Source organism: Trachemys scripta, chromosome 9 (assembly GCF_013100865.1).
Source record: "Trachemys scripta elegans isolate TJP31775 chromosome 9, CAS_Tse_1.0, whole genome shotgun sequence".
Lineage (NCBI taxonomy): Eukaryota > Metazoa > Chordata > Testudines > Emydidae > Trachemys > Trachemys scripta.
In genome coordinates, this window is record NC_048306.1 from 14,790,404 (window position 1) to 14,812,875 (window position 22,472).

At 40.9% G+C, this 22,472-nt stretch overlaps 1 protein-coding gene across 4 annotated transcripts in view; it reads left to right on the forward strand.

The window, feature by feature from the left end:
* The window catches only part of STAG2 (stromal antigen 2), a 179,829-nt gene that overhangs the window by 95,877 nt on the left and 61,480 nt on the right, over positions 1-22,472 (forward strand). For all 4 annotated transcript variants that reach the window (XM_034782380.1, XM_034782384.1, XM_034782383.1 and 1 more), the window contains 8 exons: positions 2,658-2,862; positions 6,796-6,947; positions 8,646-8,719; positions 8,820-8,943; positions 13,111-13,209; positions 13,314-13,393; positions 14,418-14,525; positions 21,078-21,189. In XM_034782380.1, coding sequence (XP_034638271.1) covers positions 2,658-2,862; positions 6,796-6,947; positions 8,646-8,719; positions 8,820-8,943; positions 13,111-13,209; positions 13,314-13,393; positions 14,418-14,525; positions 21,078-21,189 — 954 coding nt within the window. The remainder of the gene's footprint in view (positions 1-2,657; positions 2,863-6,795; positions 6,948-8,645; positions 8,720-8,819; positions 8,944-13,110; positions 13,210-13,313; positions 13,394-14,417; positions 14,526-21,077; positions 21,190-22,472) is intronic.

The following is a 22,472-nucleotide window of genomic DNA, read 5'->3' on the forward strand; positions in this document are numbered from 1 at the left end:
TCCTTCAGAAAAAATGGTTTCTGTGGGGAAGCAAAGAGAAGCTGCACTGGTGCTTGCTCACCCTTCCCTGTCAGCGCGGGCTTGTCCCCAGGTGCCAGGGGAGAGGTAAGACACTGCGAGGGGGAAGGGGGCCTCTGGGGATGCTCCGGGCCCCCCAAGGACATCAGTCTAAGCTGGGAGGGGAAGGAGATTTAGGACGACAGAGACAGAGTATCCACGAGTTGATGTACCCCTGGAAGATCTCTGCATACCCGCAGGGGTACGTGTATCCCTTGTTGAGAATCACTGCTTTATAGCATCCAGTTGGGCCCCCAATAAATTCCTGATGCTATCCTGGCCTCAGTATCGATTTCTGTACGTTTATCTGGAGGCCGAGGTCTGAGAAAAAGTCCATCATTTTCCTTATTGCTTCAAATGCATTGACTGTGGACGGAGCATTGAGGAGGCAGAGTTCCCCCTCTCCTGCACAGAGTAGCCGGGGCTGGGTCAGATCAACCCCCAGAAACCTCCCCCAGCTGCAGGAAGCTCTGCAGCGTGGATTGTGTTTGGATGGGGGGTTGGGGCTTGGTGCGGAGTCCGGGTGCAGGGGGTCCAAATGCGTGGGTGGATGGGGGAAGCAGCTCCCCGTACACTGACCACTCACCCCACTTCCTGGCCCAGTTGCTCCTCAACCTCAGGGGAAGTGGGAGCTGCTCTCCCTGTCCACCCAACCTCCATGCATCTGGACCCCCTCCACTGAGTCCTTCACCACCTGCATCAGGAGCCCCCAACCAGCTGCACACGGACCCCCCACTGAGCCACAACCAGCTGCACCCTGACCCCCACTCCACCAAGCCCCACTCCCTTAGCACCCAGATCTCCCACCAGGCCCCCCACACTCAGACACCCCCATCCTCCAGTTGAGCCCTAACCATCTTCACCTGGATGCCCCTGCAGAGTCCCATTCTCCCTGTTCCTAGAACCCCCCAGCGAGCTCCTGTGCATCCAGATTCCCTCCTCCCCCACTGAGCTGCCTGCACCCAGAATCCGCCACACAGAACCCTGGTACTCTTGCTCTACAGTGATCTACAGTGGAGCACCTCTAGGAACACTACTCGAAGAAGAAGAAGGCTACTCACCCTATATGGTAACTGAGGTTCTTGGAGATGTCTCCTTATGGGTGCTCCACTACCCACCCTCCTCCCCTCTGCTTCAGAGTTCATATATTGACCCTGCAGTAGAGAAGGACCTGAGGGCAGTTGGACCACACAGCACTATATAGACATTGCTCATGGTGCAAGATGGGCGAGTATTGCACGTGCGGCCCAACGGGCACTGCTACCAAAGATCTCCAATCCCAGGCACAGGGACACTACTGCACCTACTGCTAAGCATGCATAGGGACACGCATCTCTAAGAACCTCAGTTACTGCACTGGGTGAGTAACCTTTTCTAATTGGATTATACATTGTGTCCAAGTCTGTGACCAGTTTGGAGTTACATTATCATAAAGCAGGAGTCGGCAACCTTTCAGAAGTGGTGTTCCAACTCTTCATTTATTCACTCTAATTTAAGGTTTCGCGTGCCAGTAATACATTTTAACATTTTTAGAAGGTCTCTTTCTATAAATCTATAATATATAACTAAACTATTGTTACATGTAAAGTAAATAAGGGTTTTAAAACGTTTAAGACGCTTAATTTAAAATTAAATTAAAATGCAGAGTCCCCTGGATCGGTGCCCAGGACCCAGGCAGTGTGAGTGCCACTGAAAATCAGCTCAGGTACCGCCTTCGGCACACGTGCCATAGGTTGCCTGCCCCTGCCATAAAGATTGGGAATATATCTTAGATAATCATTAGCTACTGTTTAAGGAGCATCTCTTCATAACATCTATCAAACTGACACTTGGAGTTATACAGTCACAAAGCGTTGTTCTCTGTTGCTTGGAGTTAGGTCTGGAAGTTGTTTCAGGACAGTGGTTTAATCATTTTTTAATTAAGTACACTTTAACTTTCCTTGGGAAATATGCTGTTGCTAGTTAGTCTCTTGAAATGGGGGTCTGCAGCAGCAATTAATAAAGGAAAATGTAAATCACTTGCCAGTTTTACTTGTTTTATCTTTACATATGCACACTGGTTTCTCCCTCCTCCCTTAACTTTTAGATTTTTTTTAGGCAGAAAGGAAGTAGATACTAGTTATTTTTGTGGGGTAATAGTTTAGCTTTTTACAGTTTCTGGTTCTGTAATGTTCTTATAGTTCCTTGGCTCATGAGCTTGGTTTATAACTCTGATTACATGGCCCTTCTGTTAATTTAGCTCTGGTTATACTAAATATTTTTGTTTTTCTGGGGCGTTATTTTATTTGTTAGCGTGTTATGAAAAAAACGGTCAGTGGAACATTAGCTCAGTAAATTTTTGTGCAAGGAATGTCAATGTATTCCACTAGTTGAATGCTTGCTCTGTGCATAGCAAAATTAAATTGACAAGTAAATATAAGTTTTTGGGCCAGATAGTGAGCTGTGCCCATTTACGCCAGCAGAGAACTGGGCTCTGTCTGGTTGAACAAACCTTTTTTTTATCCTTCAACTTATCTGTATTCTGTACTATTATATTCTAACAATATGTAATGTTTTATAGTTATATGCTGGCTAATGTTTGAATATATTTTTGTTTGTAGGATAGTGGAGATTATCCACTTACCATGGCTGGTCCTCAATGGAAGAAGTTCAAATCCAGTTTTTGTGAGTTCATTGGAGTATTGGTCCGACAGTGTCAGTATAGTATCATATATGACGAATATATGATGGATACAGTCATTTCACTGCTTACAGGACTATCGGACTCACAAGTCAGAGCATTTCGACACACTAGCACACTGGCAGGTCAGCATTTTTTTATTTATTCAGCTTCTATATAAATTTTCTTTTTAGTTTTCAGCGTTATCAGAGAAGAGACTGTTTTTGTAAAACTTTCTGAATATTCGGTATTTGGCTCTTTCGTATTTTGTTGCATTGGGTTTAGTCATTTCATTTTCATTTAATTATTCAGTTTTGTATTCTGGATCAGTTGTTTTTTTTAGTTCTAGTTTTTATAATTTTTTAAAGTAATTTTTAGTATTAAAATGTTCCCTGGAAAGAATTCTCTTGCTGCTCTGATTATCTATGTTACTTACAGCATTTGTTGCTTTATATCAATGGATAAACAGAACTAATAAATAAAAATGAACTATGTTAAAGTTAACCTATAGATTTTCTATCTTTTAAAATGCTGACAATGTTCTCCTTTATTCTTTGCAAGTAGAACTGTTTTTTGTTATGACCCTAAACATCTCCCACTATCAGAATATAGTTTTTAAAATTGAGTATAATTGTCTTCTCACTATTTTACTTGCAGAAAAAGTTACTGTGCTTTAATTGAAGTCCTGTCATAACATCAGTCTATGAATGCATTGTTTTCATTTAAAAGTTTTAAAGAATTTTTAACCATGAATCAGCCACTGATAAAACATTTTTAAATATTCTTGTGAAATAATCCATACTTCCTTTGGCATGTTTTTTTTAATATATTTATTAAATTAAAATTTGTCCCTTGTGAAGACAGTGTAACAGGCTGTTAGTGTTTGAATAAAACAACCTAATACTTTTGAGAAAGGGTTAATTGAGTTCTGGTAGCTTAAATGCAGGTGGCTTCTTACACCATGCAGATCGCAGGCAAGCGGGAGAAGCCCCCTAAAAAAAGGGCAGCTAGAAGTGGCCAAATCTGAGGAGGTTTAAGATGAATTTTGTATTGTGATGGTGGTAATTTCAATCTCGTTAAAACCAAATCCCAGGAACGAGTTTGGACTGTATTTTTGACCAAGTTGGTGATGGCAACTTTTAGAAGTTACTAACTAGTTCTTATTTGGAGGTAAACTTCACAATCTACTGTATTCTGGTTATTTAGTCACTTGTATATTCAAGGCATATGGTCGGTGGAATAGAACACCATGACATAGCCCATTGGCTCCTGCTGTCAGATTGTTGCTGAGACACTGTCAAAGCATTTATGATAAAGAAGCAAAAACGTAAACCGGCGTTACTGTCCAGAGAAGACATTGGTTCTGTCACATCCTTTTGCAGTTACCTTACTTGTACACCTCTACCCCGATATAACGCTGTCCTCGGGAGCCAAAAAAATCTTACCGCGTTGTAGGTGAAACCATGTTATATCAAACTTGCTTTGATCCACTGAAGTGTGCAGCCTCTCTTCCCCCCCTCCCCGGAGCACTGCTTTACCGCGTTATAGCTGAATTCCTGTTATATCAGGTTGTGTTATATTGGGGTAGAGGTGTATTATACCATATCATTGATGTAAATTCAGTTAGTAGGAGTCTAACGTTGCAGTCTTTAACTAAGTAATACTCCCTACTCCCACTGAAGTAAATAGGAGTTGAGTCTGAGTAAAGGCTGCAGGAATTATCCCATTTGTACATTAATTTACATCAGTGGTTTTCAACGTTTTTTTCATTTTCGGAGCCCTAAACATTTTTGAGTGGGGGTGTGGACTCCTTTGGAAATCTTAGACGTAGTCTGCAGACCTCAGGTTGAAAACCACTGTTCTATGGTAACAGCAGACTTTCAGAGACCCTTTAGACATAGTTTGTGAACCCCCAGGAGTCCACGGACCACAGGTTGAAAGCCACTGATTGAAATCCAGTAAAGTGATCATTTTAAATTATGGCCCTGATTCTGTAGTCCTGACTCCACATCAGTAGCTGCATACATGTCAGTGGAACTACTTTTGTAAAGTAAGTAGTGTGATCTGTATTATTGATACATGCAGTCTGTTTAAAGTAGGATTAGCCAACAGTCATGGTTTAGTTGGTCTGAAGTGATTCTAACGTCTGAAAATAGCTACAACCTCATGGGGGTTTCTCCATTCCTTAAAGGTCACAGAATGCCACATTATTCAGACCTCAAAGTTCTTCTGCACCTCTTTGTGCTAAAGTTCCTCAACCTATTGCCCTCTGTAGCAGGGTGTTGCAGGACCTTCTTCCCCTGATGTGCTGACAAAGTCACTCAGAGACCCTGGAGTTCAGTAGCCACTGGTGCCATTTATTTACAGGTTATGCTCCCACCACCTTTTCACCATACACAGCTTGGGTTCTAGGGTCTGCACCCAGGAGGGAAGAGATATCGCTCTGCTTCCACTTACTCACTTCCTCTTTCCTGGCTTCCTTCCTCTCAGCCTTTTATATAGCCCCAGGCTATGGGTGTCTCCCGTTCACCAATTAGGCGCAGGTTTCCTCTAGCCAGATCCAATTTACTTCCCTTAATGGGAGCTGGTGTGACAGAGGGCTGAGTCAGCAATTCTTGCTCAGCACCTTCACACCCTCCTACAGTGATATCTACTCAAACATTCTTTACTCCCCTTCCTGCAGTGTCTATTCGTAGTATACCATTTCATCCCCGACCTTTGTGTGTTTTGGCCCTGACATTATTACAAAAGTTATAGTGGGGCTATATATATTGGTGATTGTCTCTGGTTTAGTGACTAGACATACTTGGTTATTTTCTGCTAAATGGAGAATAGCTTACCAAAAACAAATTTTTGTTTTTAAATTAGATACTGCATTTTGGTCAGGTGTTTGGTTTCTGATTGGCTAATGCTGTTATGCTATTTCTGTAAATAAAATACAAGAATCCTAAAAAAAAAAACCTTTATTTTGTAAAGACTGTGATTGAGGAGATGAGAAAAACCCAATACGGTAACGACTATGATTTTGGCATAGAAATTTTTAATAAATTTCACTGCAGACGTGGGGCGGGGGGGGAGGATAAGTCACAGAAGGGTCACCAAATAATGTAGTTCTTGCTACCTCAACATATACGAGCGTATAATGGGGTGAGGCCCAGGAGCCAGGGGTTGGAGAGGGAGCCCTCCCCTCATGCTCCCTGCAGGGGTCTGAGCCCTGCTTCGGTGTTGTGACCTGGTGCACAGGGTTGGAGCACCACTGAGTTTTGGCCCATCCATCCTTCTGACTCAAACTGTGGAGGTGCGGATGGTCCAAACCTGAGTGACGTTGTGACCTAGTGCATGGGGTCACAACACCACTCAGTTTGGGGTCTAATCCATTGTGTTTTTACAGCCATTTCCAAGATTGCACAGATTTTATTCATATTCATGATTTCTGTGACCTCTATGAGAAAATCATAGTCCTAACGTTCTGTGACCTCCATTTGATGAGAGAGAAATTCTGACTTGGTTTTTGGAGGTTGAGTGATTGAGCAGTGGACTGTATTACTTAATTTAATAGTGGAGTCCTCTTAATTTAATGTTTCCATGGCAACACATTTTAACATTTATATATGATCAGCTAAATGAAGGCTCTGTTACATAAATGTATATGTTGCAGTTCAGAGATCACAATGATGGCCGTATGAAAAAGTAAATAGAATAAAATAGCTAATTATTGAGTAAAAATGTTAGGGCATTTTCCCCACAAGTTTGTCTTATCTGTGCTTTTTATGCATTACTTGTATTGCTAACCAATTTGAATAAATAATACAGTTTGAGTAATTTTTTATTTTTCTACATTAGTAGTTATCAGCAAAATTATGCTCTTATTTAAATAAAAGTCTGTAATTTTTATGGATATCTTAAAGTTTAAAACAGATGTAATTGAAGATATTCACAACACTTTAATATATGTAGCAATTGTATTTACAAGTGGTACTAGAGTATTTTACTTGAATATTTAATATAACTCATTTGTTTTCATCTTTGTTACAAAGGTAACTTTTAAAATTAATTCTCACTTTTTTACTTTTTTGTAGCTATGAAGCTGATGACTGCTTTAGTGAATGTGGCATTAAATCTTAGCATTAACATGGACAATACACAACGGCAATATGAAGCAGAGCGAAATAAAATAATTGGAAAACGAGCTAATGATAGGCTGGAACTTTTGCTACAGAAGAGGAAGGAGGTTAGAGCAATTATTACTATTTCTAGTTGCTGCGCGTGATTGGATGAAGGAGAGAAAATGTTGACGAAATGACAACAATTAATCTTGTTTAAACTATGAATTAGTTTTTGCAAAGGAAATGTTTTTGACTTTTTGTTTCATCTTTAAATTGCACATAACTGTCAAATATTATTTTGCTAAACACTTAAACATGCTTGTGTTATAAAAGCTAGAAGGTCAGATCTTTTGGTTCAAATTGAGTTCAGCTAGGTAATGAACAAAATTCACCATCCTTTGACTACTCTTTTTGGTCGAGGGTAAAGAAGTAGGTTATCTCAATGTAATAAACAGATGCCCTTGTCACAAAAAACAATCTCAGCAGAAAGTCCTTTGAACTATTTTCTTGTCCATAGAAGTTGTCCTGTCTGAGGTCAAAGTTGAGGTAAAGCTGTTAACTTAAGCTGTCTCTAGTTCCTTTCTGAACATAGGAAACTCTGCAAATTTACTGCGGTAGCACTTTTCATGAGCCCTAATTCATTTTAAACATTAAAAATGGCAAGTACTTTTATTTTTAAAAGATAAAAAATTAATAAAAACAATATTCTCCCCCATATGTTAAAAATGTTCTAGGTGATTAAAACAGAAAAATGTTTTAATTTTTCTTTTCACCCTTTATGCAATTATTTTCTAATTTTAGTTATTTTAGATTAAACAATGGAAATATACTATTAGATATTACTAGTAAGATGGCCTCATGTTTTGTCTTCCAAAGAGCTTCCATTTATGGCCCTGACCCTTTGAAGATTACACATGTATAGTCCTGTTTAATTCAGTGGGACTACTCATGTTTACAAGATTAGGTCTTGAATAGACAGCACACAGGTTCCAAAAGGGAAAGGGTGTAAGAATTGAGACTGCCCTGTCTTGTTTTGCGCATGTTTGATTTTTAGACTTTCCCTGTCAGCCCTTTATAGCTTTGGTTAATTCATCTGTTTGCCTTCTGATTGTATGTTTGTAGCTTCTGCATTAAATTTAAGCTCCTGGTCCTTGCCTTTATAGCTCTGCACATTTCTTCTCTTCTGTGCACCCAAGCTCCACAGCTAACTGGATCCTTCATTTGTGTCTCGCTGTTTTGTCTGTGCTTTCTTCCACTTTCTCTCTCTATGTGGAAGCTGGACTGTTTTGCCTCCGTCATTTCTATTTTCCCACTCTTCCTTGAAATTAATTTCTTCACAAGTCCCTTATTCAATTTCCCTTTTTTCCTCCAGTGAAGCAAAAGGGAGAGGGTTAAAACAGTGAACGCCAGATGTGGAAACACGATACATTTAATTTAAATTACTGTTTTCTCCAAACAAAATTATTAGACAAAAGTAATTTACTAAAGGTTAGAATGCCTTTTAATAGGAGAGGAAAACATTTGGCCTTTTTTCTAGTTGTCAACATTATAGTTATCGACATGCTGTAATATTTAAAGTGTCTTAAAAATTGGGGCATTATGCTGAAAACTGGCACTTACAAATATTCACTGCAGAGTAGACTGAACTGTCAAAACAATTTTGAATCAATTTTCATTTTAGTAGAATCTGTCGTGTAAGACTCAAATAAAATAATAAACTATAAAAATATGCATGTGATGCACTCCATCTAGTACCAAAATCATTTATAAGTACTCGCATTTTACAATCATTCAGTGATTTTATATACTCTTTTTGTTTTCAGCTTCAAGAAAATCAGGATGAGATAGAAAACATGATGAATGCAATATTTAAAGGTGTTTTTGTGCATAGATATCGGTAAGTTTACTTGTTCTGTAATTTGTAGCTCTGTAAACTTTTTGAGGTTTGTTGTAAATACTTTACCTTTCACCATTACCTTTTTGTTTCCCCCTTGCAGAGATGCAATAGCTGAAATAAGAGCGATCTGTATTGAAGAGATTGGCATATGGATGAAAATGTATAGTGATGCCTTTCTTAATGACAGCTATTTAAAATATGTAGGTTGGACTATGCATGATAAGGTAAGCTGTATGTTTGAACAGTGCTGTTTGCACCCACAAGTTATTTTCTGGGGGAAAATCAGCTTCCCTATTTTCAAATTGCTAGATCTAGAATTAGCATTTGAGCAGAGAGAGAACCAAAACCAATTAAAAAAATTAATGTATTCACTCAGTGATCCTATTTATACTAAAACTAGTGGCTAAACTATTGAGGTCGAGTAGTGCAATATATATTCAACTCATCCAATTGTGTATGAAAAATATAGTACCGTATCCGCCAACATTTTCACAATTTCCATAAAATTAAGCACATTCACCTACATTTTCAAAAGTGAGCAGTGATTGTGGATGCCAAAATCTAAGTGTCTAACTTGACATCTCTAAAAGCGGCTTATTTTCAGAGGGTCGGTTCCACACACTTTATAAAAATCAGGTCACTTTAAGGCATCTCAAGATGGACAACTTAAAATTGCTAGTCACTTTTGGAAACTGTAGGTTTCAATTTATGGATTCAAGTGGCGTAATTTTTCAGAGGTGTTGAACACTCTCAACTCCTATTGAAGTCTGGGAATGGTAGGTACTTCGTACCTCAGATGTGGGTGTAGGTGCCTAACTTAAGTACCCATGTTTTAAAATTTTGATCATAGTATATGGAATTTATATACTGATAGTCTTATTGTAAAATAGGGAATGTTGATGTGAGTGTTAGTTTCAACGTTTTCTTGGGTTTTGGTTTATAGTATAAATACTACATCAGTGCAGTTTAGTTTTTAAATAATTCATTTTGTTGTTTTTAAAAGAAAAAACTTTCATGTCCTATAAGAACTAATTGAGTTCATAATACCTCTGAATCTATTACTTTATTTCACAACATGGCTTAAAGTTGTACAAATACATTTCTTACAAATTTATTTTTTAAAGTTTGATCGGATAAATAATAGAGATTTTATTGGAGTCATTCTCAACACATACACTTTTTAAAAAGTAGATCATACATATTTTAGATAGAAGTTTAGATATCAAACATATTAAAGGAAATATCAACCATAAGAAAATATTTAATCTTTTAAAATGCCTGTTTAGTCAGTATCTTCAACACTGACTTTTTCTGTAATTTTTCAGCTTCTTTATTTATATTATTTTTCACATTAACTATGACATTGGATTATGCCAACTGTTTCAGTTTCTCTGGCTGATGCTACTTGCTTGCTGTGGCAGTTGAACAGTTTTGCTAGTTGCAAAAGTCTTAATCTGCTTTCTACATCAGAGTAAAATTTAAATTTCAGGAGGGTTTGTCTGAGCGCCTGCTTTTGGCTTTCTGCTGTGGAAAAACTTGGTACTTACTTTTAAGTTGCTAGTTTGGATTGAGGTGCAAAAGCACTGTGTGGAATACTACACTGAAATGAACGTCTTAAGCACTAAAATTCTTCAAGTGATTGCACATGTGCATTCCACTTTTGGTGTGCACGTGCTCCATGCACAGTCGCTAAAAATTTTTCCCTCAGCGGTACCTGTCGGGGTGGCACAAGCACCCTGTGCTGCTGTGTACCTTTGGCGCCAGTAAAGCGCACAATTAAGTAGCTAGTTTTTGGTGTTTATCGGTTTTTCATCTGATTCTTGGTGCTGAGAGATGACTCAGTCGATGGGCTTCAAGCCCTGTCTCCCCTGCAACAAGGCTATGTCCCTGAGTGACCCACACTGAGGCTGCCTGAAGTGCCTGAGGGAAGATTATATTGGGGATCACTGCCAAATCTGCAAGGATTTTAAGGTTTGCACAAAGAAGGTTTGGGAGGTCAGGCTAAAGTTTCCGCTCATGGAGGTGACACTGAGACCTCCATCTGAGCCAGGCTGGTTTGACTCAGCACTGAGTGCCTCAGCGTAAGGAAGAAATGCTCCTCCTACCTTACCAGAGTCCCGGCACTGATCATTATTCCCAGTGCCTAGAAAAAGGCATAAGAAACAGGCTGCCAGAAGTGGGCAATCATGGACACCGAAGACTGCCAGGCATTGGGGATCAGAGTAGAGTGCGGTCTAAATCCCAGAGAACAGATTTGTTTGGAGTGAGTTCGCCAGGTCTTACTAATTAGTAAAATCCCCTCCACCAGAGCTGCCTACCTGTCAAAATGGAAGTGGTTCTCCATCTGGGCTTCCTAAGCCAGAGTCTCGCCGATGCAGTCATCCATTCAAAATATACTCGACTGTTTGTTACACCTAAATGGCAAGTCTTAGCAGTTACCTCTGTCAAGGTTCACCTGGCAGCAAGATAAGCTTTCCACCCTTGGGTGGATAACTGTTCTTTTTTTTCCAATGACTTGACAGTCATATTTCCCAAAGGCCTAGAAAGGTTGTACTCTCAAGTAAGGGACCCTGTTCCCCCTTGTCTTGTCAAAACTTATGGAACCCCCATTTGAGCTTTTAGCAACGTACTCCTTGCCATCGTCCAGGAAAAGCGTAGTTTTTCTAATTCCCATCATTACTTCCAGAAAAGTCTCTGAACTCTGTGACCTCACATCAGAACCATATACAGTCTTCTTTAAAGATAAGATGTACTTATGTCCTCACCCCAGTTTCTTCCCAAAAATAGTTTAGCAATTTCATAGCAATCAATTTACCTACCTGTTTTTTTACCCAAAACCTCATGCAAATAAGAATAAACAACAAATTCACTCTTTGGATGTTAGACAGGCTCTAGCATTCTACATAGAAAAGACTAAACTATTTCGGCAGTCCTCCCAACTGTTCGTGGCTGAAGCAGACAGAATGAGAGGTCTCCCAATCTCATCACAAAGAATTTTGTCCTGGATAACTTTGTGTATTCTCACTCGTTACGATCAGGCAGATGTTTCACCACCAAGTAACTTGACTGCTCATTCCACAAGATCATAAGCATCCTCAGCAGCATTCTTAGCGCAGATCCCTATTAATGACATTTGTAAAGCAGGAACCTGGTCATTGGTGCACATATTCTCCTCCCATTACATCATGACCCAAGACTCTAGGGATAATGTCAAGTTTGGTTGGGCTGTGTTATAATCTGTGAACTCTGATCCTATATCACTGCTTGGGAGTCACCAAGAGTGACATGCACATGTGCAATCACTTGAAGAAAAAAGAGTTACTAAACTTTCATAACTGTTGTTCTTTGAGTTGTGTTGCACATGTCCATTCCATGATCCGCTCTCCTACATTTCTAAATCTGAGTTTCTGGAAAGAAGGAACTCACAGGGTGCAGGGTCAGCTGGGCGCTTTATACTGGTGCTTATAGCGCATGGCAGCAGAGGGTACTCGAGCCACCCTGATGGGTACCACTGAGGGAAAAATTTCCAGTGACTGTGCGAAGGGTGCATGCATACCAAGAGTGGAATGAACATGTGTAGGGCCCTACCAAATTCACAGCTATGAAAAATGCATCACGGACCATGAAATCTGGTCTTTTTTGTGTACTTTTACCCTATACTATACAGATTTCACGGGGGAGACAATCATTTCTCAAACTGGGGGTCCCAACCTAAAAGGGGTCTGTGGGAGGGCTGTTGCAGGGTTAATGTAGGGAGGTTGTGATATTGCCACCCTTACCTCTGCACTGCCTTCAGAGTTGCGTGGCCAGAGTGACGACTGCTGGCCACGCACCCAGTTCTGAAGGCAGTGCCCCACCAGCAGCAGCACAGAAGGGTGGCAATACCACAACCTGTCTACAATAACCTTGCAACCCCCTTTTGAGTTAGGACCCCTACAGATACAATGCCGTGAAATTTCATATTTAAGTATCTGAAATAATTAAATTTACGATTTTAAAAATCCAATGACCATGAAATTGACCAAAATGGACTGTGAATTTGGTAGGGCCCTAGACATGTGCAACACATCTCAAAGAACAACAGTTACAAAGTTTGTAAATGTTTTTTACACCCTGAAAGTAATAAGTAATAATAATAAAATAAGTATGTGGTGATGATACAAATGCAATTATGACATCAATATCATGATGATAATCTTTGGTAGTTTGTTGCTCAAGAGAAGAGCTGCTGATAATTATGCCAGTGATGTGGGAAAACAAGATAATGCGAGCCACAGGAACTTAATTTTATTTAGACAAATTCAGATTTTAGAGTGGAAAATTATATATGCTTTGAAGATGAAATACACTTCAAATACTTGGTTTTAATCCGGTTCTTAATTTGATTTTAGCAAGGGGAGGTAAGGCTCAAATGTCTTACTGCTTTGCAAGGACTTTACTATAATAAAGAGCTTAATTCCAAATTGGAACTCTTCACCAGTCGATTCAAGGTACGTATAGTTTGATATTTTCAAGAAAACCGACTTTAAGCTTTTTAAAAATTGTTCTATTTTACTTTGTGCTGCGTTGAAAATAGTTTCCTTTTTGTTCTTAGGATAGAATTGTGTCTATGACTCTTGACAAAGAATATGATGTTGCAGTCCAAGCAATAAAATTACTTACTCTTGTTTTACAGTAAGTATATATCTATTTCTGATCAATATGAAGTATAAGAACTTTAAAAATATCTCTGTGTGCAAGTGTAAGTCAGACGCCTCCATACAGAGTCTGAGAGAAGTTTGTCCATCTTAACTACTAGCACAATGATGTATTCTAGAAATAGTCAGTGATATTTCCAGCGAGGATGTCATCCCAACTTACACATTTAAATGCTTGAAATATTATGACACTCATTTCAATTTGAAGTTTTTCATAGTGGAGCTGAACTAAAAAAATATACTGCAGATGGGATGTGTCTGATAGGAGGCAATAATTGAACTAAGCTGACTTTTAGGTCACAACATACTGTGTCTTGGATATGTTTTAGAAAATGTAGTGTAACTTTGTGGAATGCTGTTTTAAAAACAGAACATTTTATATCTTGAGAACCTTTCTGATAATCAGTAGACAGTTTATTTCAAAGATATTCTCTGGTTAGCACTAGTATAATTTCAGATTAAGGTCTTTTTCTAAACCAGATGCTATAGGTGAAATGGATACATGACACTAAAATCTTCTGGTGAGGTTAACCATTACTATAGGCCATTTAGAAAAAATCTTGATTAATTTTATTGGAAGATAGGAGTCCCCTAGAATGAGTTGAAAATCTTAACCCTAGTAGCTAACCTTTCTTATCCATAACAAGATGAGATGACATGAAGCAGAAGAACTAGCTTGCTATAGAGTATGTAACTGGAGACAGGCTTGGCTTGATTTTGTTTGTGAAGTAAGTTTCAGTACCCTGTTGATTTAAAAGCATGGCACATGTAGGCAAAGCAAAGGGTTGCCCAACAAATTAGACTAATATTTTAGCAGTGCTGTATCCTCCATGTAGAAGGACTGTTCACTTGGGTTGTGTGGTTTTTTTTGTTTGTTTGTTTGTTTTTTAAGGATTGAGGACATTTTAAAGACAAGGCTTTCTTTTGACTCTTCCCTTTTCTCCTGTCTAATGATAGAATTAAATTTTTTGTCTGTGTATTTTTTTCCTTTCTCTTCCTAGGAGTAGTGAAGAAGTTCTGACTGCCGAAGACTGTGAAAATGTCTATCATCTGGTTTACTCAGCTCACCGGCCAGTAGCAGTAGCTGCAGGGGAGTTTCTTTATAAAAAGTGAGGAGCAATATACTTAATGTTAATTGATTACCTTTTTATTGTATGGACTATCTAAAAAAAACATTAATATGGATATTTACCTTCTAGCTAGGAAAAGGGAAATCTGAGTAAGGAAGTAGGCTTTAAATTACTTTTGTTTTAAAATGTGGGACCACTGTAGATCACAGTTCAGACTGTAAATGACAAAGGCATGGATAATTTGTAGTGAGATCTACATTTAAAAAAAAAAAAAGTCACAACCCAGGCTCAGATAGAAGCATTAGTCCTGGTGCTGGCTGTTTGGGAATCCGGAAACTGCAGGTAATCTGGCAAGACCCTACAAGTTGTAAACCTGTCTCGTGAAATGATTTAGAGAATTTTTAAAATACCTTTTCTGTGTAATGTAGCATTTACATAAAATATACACTTGTCTAAGTAGCTCATAGTTTTCTTGCTTAATATGTGGCCGTCCCAGCTAAATTATGCAAAGAATACACACTGTTCTCATGAATGCCATGTAAAATGTTGCATATATTACACTTAGAAGTGGTGATGTTTTAAGGAACGGACTAGGATGTGTATTGGTATTACTTTCTCTTACATGACTGATCCAGATTGTTTTGGATTGTCTGCTGTCTTGGTACATCTGACAGCCATTGTGATTTAACTCGGTCCTGTAAGCTTCCATTTTTCTCATCATCTTTCAGTAAGAGTTCATGAAGAGTCTGTTAAATCTGTATCCACCAATTGGTAAATCTACAAGTCGATGGGATTTGAATTTGGCCCATACCCAAGCTTTTGTCCTTACCAAGTTTACCCTTTTCCGATAATGCTGTTTCTCTGTAATGTGTATTTTTACTGGCCGTTGCTTCAGCTAATCTTCTGACGATGGCAGATTGCATAAGCTGGATATAAAAGGGCTCTCAGTCCTTTTACTTATCAAACTATTACTGTGTAACTATTACATAGTTACTGAGATTGTAAGCTCTTTGCGGTAGGAACTCTCTTTTTGTACAGTTTTTGTACAGCTCCTAGCACAATGGGGTCATGATCCATGATTGGGGCTCTCAGGCAGTATGATATTACAAATAATAAATAATTACTTGGAATAGTGCAAAGTCCTTTTGTAAGACACCTACATTCTTTGAGAAATTTAGACCATTTATAAGAGATTATAAAAATGGATCATTTTGTTATGCAGACCTGCTATAATCTATGTGGAGTATCAGTGTCATTAAGACTTCAGCCTCAGTCCTGTAGACTTATGCACTTGCTCAACTTTAAACACTCGATTAGTCCCACTGAAATGAGTGTTCAAAGTTGGAGAACTCAAATGCTTAGTTAAGCACTTGTTTAAGTTTTTCTGGGATTTAAGGCCTAAATCCTGCATGCCTCTAATGGAAGGGCAGCTCTATCAATTCCTGAAACTTACAAAACTGCCTCTTGGAGGTCAAATCATAGAATCATAGAACTGGAAGGGACCTCAAGAGGTCATCTCGTCCAGTCCCTTGCACTGATGGCAGGACTAAGTATTATCTAGACCGAGGTTGGCAACCTGTGGCACGTGTGCCAATTTTTACTGGCACGCTGCTGCCAGCCGGGTTTCCAGCCACCGGGCCCGCTCAGCCCACTGTCAGCCTGGGTAAATGGAACCCCCCCGCTGGCAGCAGGCTGAGCGGGGCCAGTGGCCAGGACCCCAGCTGGCAGGAGCCGGTGGACGAACCCCAGACCGGCAGTGGAGGAGCCGGCGGATGGAACCCCAGACCGGCAGTTGGTGAGCCGCTGCCGATCTGGATTTCTGTCCGCCACCCCGCTCAGCCCACTGACAGTCTGGGGTTCTGGCCACTGGCCCCTTGCCAGCTGGGGTCTCGGCCATCAGCCCCGCTCAGCCTGCTGCCAGCCTGGGATACCAGCCGCTGATCCTACTCACCTCGCTGCTGGTCTGGGGTTCCAGCCGCCCGGCACCCTGCCAGCTGGGGTCCGGGCCTCCAGCCCTGCTCAGCCCGCTGCCGGCCTGAGGTACCGGCAGCCAGCCCAGGGCTCTGCTCCTGGCCTGGGCCCAGCGCTCTGCAGCCACCCCCGGCTTCTAAAAAAATCTCGCATATCTTGCACCCTCAGAAAGGGCGTCTCGCACCCCCGGGGGGTGCGTGCATCCCAGGTTAAGAACCACTGCACTAAACTGATAAGATCTGCATTTTAATTTAATTTTAAATGAAGCTTCTTAAACATTTTAAAAACTTTGTTTACTTTACATACAACAATAATTTAGTTATATAATATAGACTTAGAGAGAGAGAGACCTTCTAAAAACGTTAAAATGTATTACTGGCACGCAAAACCTTAAATTAGAGTGAATAAATCTAGACTTGGCACACCAGTTCTGAAAGGTTGTCGACCCCTGATCTAGACCATCTCTGACAGGTGTTTGTCTAACCTCTTAAAAATCTCCAATGATGGAGATTCCACAACCTTCCTAGGCAATTTATTCCACTGTTTAACCACCCTGAGTGGAAGTTTTTCTTAATGTCCATCCTAAACCGCCCATGCTGCAATTTAAGCCCATTGCTTCTTGTCTTATCCTCGGAAGTTAAGAACAACAATTTTTCTTCCTCCACCTTGTATCAACCTTTGATGTACTTGAAAACTGTTATCATGCCCCTCTCAGTCTTCTCTTTTCCAGACTAAACAACCCCAGTTTTTTCAATCTTCCCTCATAGGTCATGTGTTCTAGACCTTTAATTATTTTTGTTGCTCTTCTCTGGACTTTATCCAATTTGTCCAATCTTTCCTGAAATGTGGTGCCCAGAACTGGACACAATAGTCCAGTTGAGGCCTAATCAGCATGGAATAGAGTAGAAGAATTACTTCTCATGTCTTTCTTACTAGACTCCTGCTAATACATCCCAGAATGATGTTCGCTTTTTTTGAAACTGTGTTACGCTGTTGACTCATATTTAGCTTATAGTCCACTATGACCCTCAGATCCCTTTCCACAGTACTCCTTCCTACGCAGTCATTTCCCATTTTGTGTGCAGCTGATTTTTCCTTCCTAAATGGAGTACTTTGCATTTGTCCTTGTTGAATTTCATCCTATTTACTTCAGACCATTTCTCCAATTTGTCCAGATCATTTTGAATTTTAATCCTACCCTCCAAAGCACTTGCAACCCCTCCTAGCTTGGTATCATTCGCAAACTTTATAAGTGTACTCTCTATACCAGGGTGGCCAACCTGTGGCTCCGGAGCCGCATGCGGCTCTTCAGAGGTTAATATGCAACTCCTTGTATTAGGCACTGACTCCGAGGTTGGAGCTACAGATGCTATGGGGTGCTCACTGCTCAATCCCCTGCTCTGCCCTATGTCCTGCCACCACTCCACCCCTTCCCCCTAGGCCCTTGCCCCTTCCCCCAAGCCTGCCATGCCCTCGCTCCTCCTCCCCTCCCCTGCAGCCTCCTGTGCACTTCAAAACAGCTGATTGCAGTGGGCGGGAGGTAGGGGGAGGCACTGATGGGGAAGGGGCTGCCAGTGGGCAGGAGGCGCTGGGGGCTGGAGTGGGGGTAGCAGATGTGGGGCTGCTGACCTATTACTGTGGCTGTTTGGCAATGTTCATTGGTAAATTCTGGCTCCTTCTTAGGCTCAGTTTAGCCACCCCTGCTCTATAGTATTATTTAAATAATTGATGAAGATATTGAACAGAACGGGACCCAGAACTGATCCCTGCGGGACCCCACTCGTTATGTCCTTCCAGCATGACTGTGAACCACTGATAACTACTCTCTGGGAACGGTTTTCCAACCAGTTATGTACCCACCTTATAGTAGCTCCATCTAGGTTGTATTTCCCTAGTTTTGTTATGAGAAGTTCATGCGAGACAATATTAAAAGGTTTACTAAAGTCAAGATATACCACGTCTACCTCTTGCCCCTTATCCACAAGGCTTGTTATCCTGTCAAAGAAAGCTATTGGGTTGATTTGGCATGAGTTGTTCTTGACATCCATGCTGACTGTTACTTATCACCTTATCTTCTAGATGTTTGCAGGTTATTTGCTCCATTATCTTTCTGGGCACAGAAGTTAAGTTGACTGTTCTGTAATTTCCTGGGTTGTCCTTATTTCCCTTTTTATAGATTGGCACTATATTTGCCCTTTTCCAGTCTTCTGGAATCTCTCCCATCTTCCCTGACTTTTCAAAGATAATCGCTAATGGATCAGATATCTCCTCAGTGAGCTCCTTGAGTATTCTAGGATACATGTCATCAGGTCCTGGTGACTTGAAGAAATCTAACTTGTCTAAATAATTTTTAACTTGTTCTTTTCCTATTTTAGCCTCTGATCCTACCTCATTTTCACTGACATTCACTGTGTTAGATGTCCAATCACCACCAACCTTCTTGGTGAAAAACGAAACAAAGAAGTCATAAGTGCACTTCTGACATTTCCACATTTTCTGTCTCGCCCCCCCCCCCAGCCCAATTGAGTAACGGGCCTACCCTGTCCTTTGTCTTCCTCTTGCTTCTAATGTATTTGTAGAATGTTTTCTTGTTACCCTTTATGTCTCTAAAAAAAGAATAGGAGTACTTGTGGCACCTTAAAGACTAACAAATTTATTTGAGCATAAGCTTTTGTGAGCTACAGCCCACTTCATCGGATGCATTGCACGAAAGCTTATGCTCAAATAAATTTGTTAGTCTCTAAGGTGCCACAAGTTCTTCTGGTTTTTTTTGCAGATACAGACTAACACGACTGCTACTCTGAAACCTGTCTTTATGTCTCTAGCTAGTTTGATCTCGTTTTGTGCCTTAGTCTTTCTAATTTTGTCCCTACGCACTTGTGTTGTTTGTTTATATTCATCCTTTATAATTTAACCTAGTTTCCACTTTTTGTAGGACTTTTTTTTAATTTTTAGATCATTTAAGATCTCCTGGGTAAGCCAGGGTGGTCTCTTGCCATACTTCCTATCTTCCCTACATAGTGGGATAGTTTGCTCTTGTGCCCTTAATAATGTCTCTTTAAAAGAATTGCCAACTGTTTTCAATTGTTTTCCCCCTTAGACTTGCTTCCCATGGAATCTTACTTACCAACTCCAAGTTTGCTAAAGTCTGCCTTCTTGAAATCCATTGTCTTTATTTTGCCGTTCTCCCTCCTACCATTCCTTAGAATCGTGAACTCTATCATTTCATGATCACTTTCACCCAAACTGCCTTCCACTTTCAAATTCTCAACTAGTTCCTCCCTGCTTGTAAAAATCAAATTTAGAACAGCCTCTCTCCTAGTAGTTTTCTCCACCTTCTGAAATAAAAAATTGTCTCCAATACATTCCAAGAATTAATTGGATAATCTGTGCCTTTCTGTGTTATTTTCCCAACAGATGTCTGAGTTGTTGAAGTCCCCCATCACCACCAAGTCCTGTGCTTTGGATGGTTTTGCTAGTTGACTCACCCTCTTTCTCTCCCCCCGCCGTTCTGTTTTGTCTCTCCTTTATCCCTGCTATAACAGCCCATGCCCCCCCCCCCCCCCCACATTCTGACCCTTCTCCCACGTCTCCATGTTTTTGACTTACCTGTGGGCTTTCCCCAAGCATGCTCAGAGGCTAGATCAGATATGTTTCAAAAAAGCATGCTTTTGCAAAGCGTTGTTATTTTGATCAGAAGTTGATCAGATGCCTGTTTCAGAAAAGTAAAGAGCAATGCTTCACTTTCCAATTAGTAAAACTTTTCTTCCTTTTTCCTGATACTGTTTTCATTGCTTCCTAGTCTTCTGAATAGGGGTCCGGGGTCTGTAGAGGCAATTTCATAAAGGACTAAGGAATTCTAGTTACCAGTAATTGGAGTTCTGGAGGTCCACACTGATCCTTCCATTCCTCTTAGAAGCTTTTGTGATTGCTATAGCATCCAACTGAAGCACACCGTGAAATCAAAAGGCAGCACCTATAAAACTGATTGAAAGGCAGCTTTTCCAATCAACCCATCTCCCTTCAAAATAATCTAGATCAACAAGTAAAACATGCACATTATACAATAGTCTGCATCAGTCTTGTAGTATCATCAGTGTCTTGATATAAACTGATTATGACAATATTAAATTTTACATTGTAGTATTGCTTACAGCAGTTCATTTGTATCCTAAACTGTGACAGTATTGTTCAGTGTAATTGCATTTTCCCTTTCCACATTAACAAAAGGAACTGATAAAAAGATACAGTGCTTAACATAGAACTTGGACATTCACTGCTGCAGGATAATTAGTTAAATAGCTTGGTTAAGTTTTTAAAAAATATATATTTTATATGAATAAGAGCATCTGAGCTTCAGTTATTTAGGATAAAATTAAGAATGATTGTTCCTTGTGCTTCAGAGATAAATGATCACCTGCTGGTGTCAAGAAATGTGCAATCCTGTACTCCGGAAGCACAGATAGGTGCATTAATAGGGGTTTACATCTTCCTTTGAAATATTCAGCATTGGTTACTGTTGGAAACAGGATACTAATACTGTTAGTCTATTGCAGTATAGCATTTCTTATTTCCTTCGAGGAGAAAATATTTTATGTTAAAAATATTTTATTTTCTTAGGCTTTTCAGTCGCAGAGAGCCTGAAGATGATGGACTGCTTAAAAGGAGGGGGAGACAAGGTCCAAATGCTAATCTTGTGAAGACTTTGGTGTTTTTCTTTTTGGAAAGCGAAGTAAGTTGAGTTTCACATTATCCATTTTGTCACTGTGGCTAAGGTCTTGTCTACACTTGCGGGGCAGAGAATCAATCTAAGTTATGCAACTTCAGCTATGTGAATAACGTAGCTGAAGTCGACTTACTTAGACCTACTCACCGCGGTGTCTTCACTGCAGTGAGTCAACTGCTGCCGCTCCCCCGTCGACTCTGCCTGCGCCTCTCGCGGCGGTGGAGTACAGGAGTCGACGGGAGAGCGCTCTAAGATTCGGTGGGTAGCATAGACATACCCTAAGAGAGAATTCTATTCTTTCCTGCTCTCATGTACTACATGTCCATACTGGTTTCCTGTTCTAAATCGTTACTCTGGGAAACTAGACTTTATTCTTTATAGTGTAGTATATCAGTGAAGATCTGCAGAGTACAGGAACCCATTTAATGGAATAGACAGCCAGTCACTGAAAACCGTATGATTGAGGTTTATTTATTTATTTATTACTCCTGAGGGCATTCTGTGCCAAAAAATTTAAATTCTGCAAATGTTATTTGTCAAATAAATGTGGAGGCTCCAGCATGGCATTGGGGAGCACAGGCCACTGAGATCAATGTGCAGCTCTCCCCGCCCCCCAGGACAGTGGTGAGGCCGCATCCAACTCTGACTTAGCTCGAGGACATGGCCAGCCTCAGAAACACCCCATGTCCCTGCTCCGCTGTGTGGGCAGCAGGCGCTGCAAGGCAGGATCCAAGTGTCGGGGGGGATCCAGGTGTGGGTTGAGAAGATTCTGTGTGGGGCAGGCTGGGTGCGGGGGGTGAGGGAGGATCTGGATGCACAAGGGCTTTTTGCGGGTTCTGGGTTCTACAGTAACGGAACTCTGCAGGGGAATACAGGTGAAGATGGTTGGGGCTCAGTGGTGATGTGTGGGGGGGAATTAAGCTTGGCAGGGGGGTCTCTGTGGGGGGGTCCAGATGCTGGGGGAGTGGGGATCCAGGTGCAACTGGTTGGGGCTTGAGGGGTGGGGATCCAAGTGCCAGTGGCTCGTTGGGGTGGTCCAGGTGCAGGGGCAATGGGGCTCATCGGGGGGGGCGGGGTTCTGAATGTGGGGGCTGAGGCTCAGCAGGAGAGTCTGGGTATGAGCCTGGATGCATGGGGGTTGGGCAGATGGGGGAACAGCTCCCTGTACAGGAATCTCTCCCTCTGCAGCTGAGGAGCGATAGGTGCAGGAAAGGGGGCAAGGGGTGGTTTGTGGAGCTTCCTGCAGCTGGGAGATAAATCTCGGGTTGGGTCTGACCCAGCCCCAGATG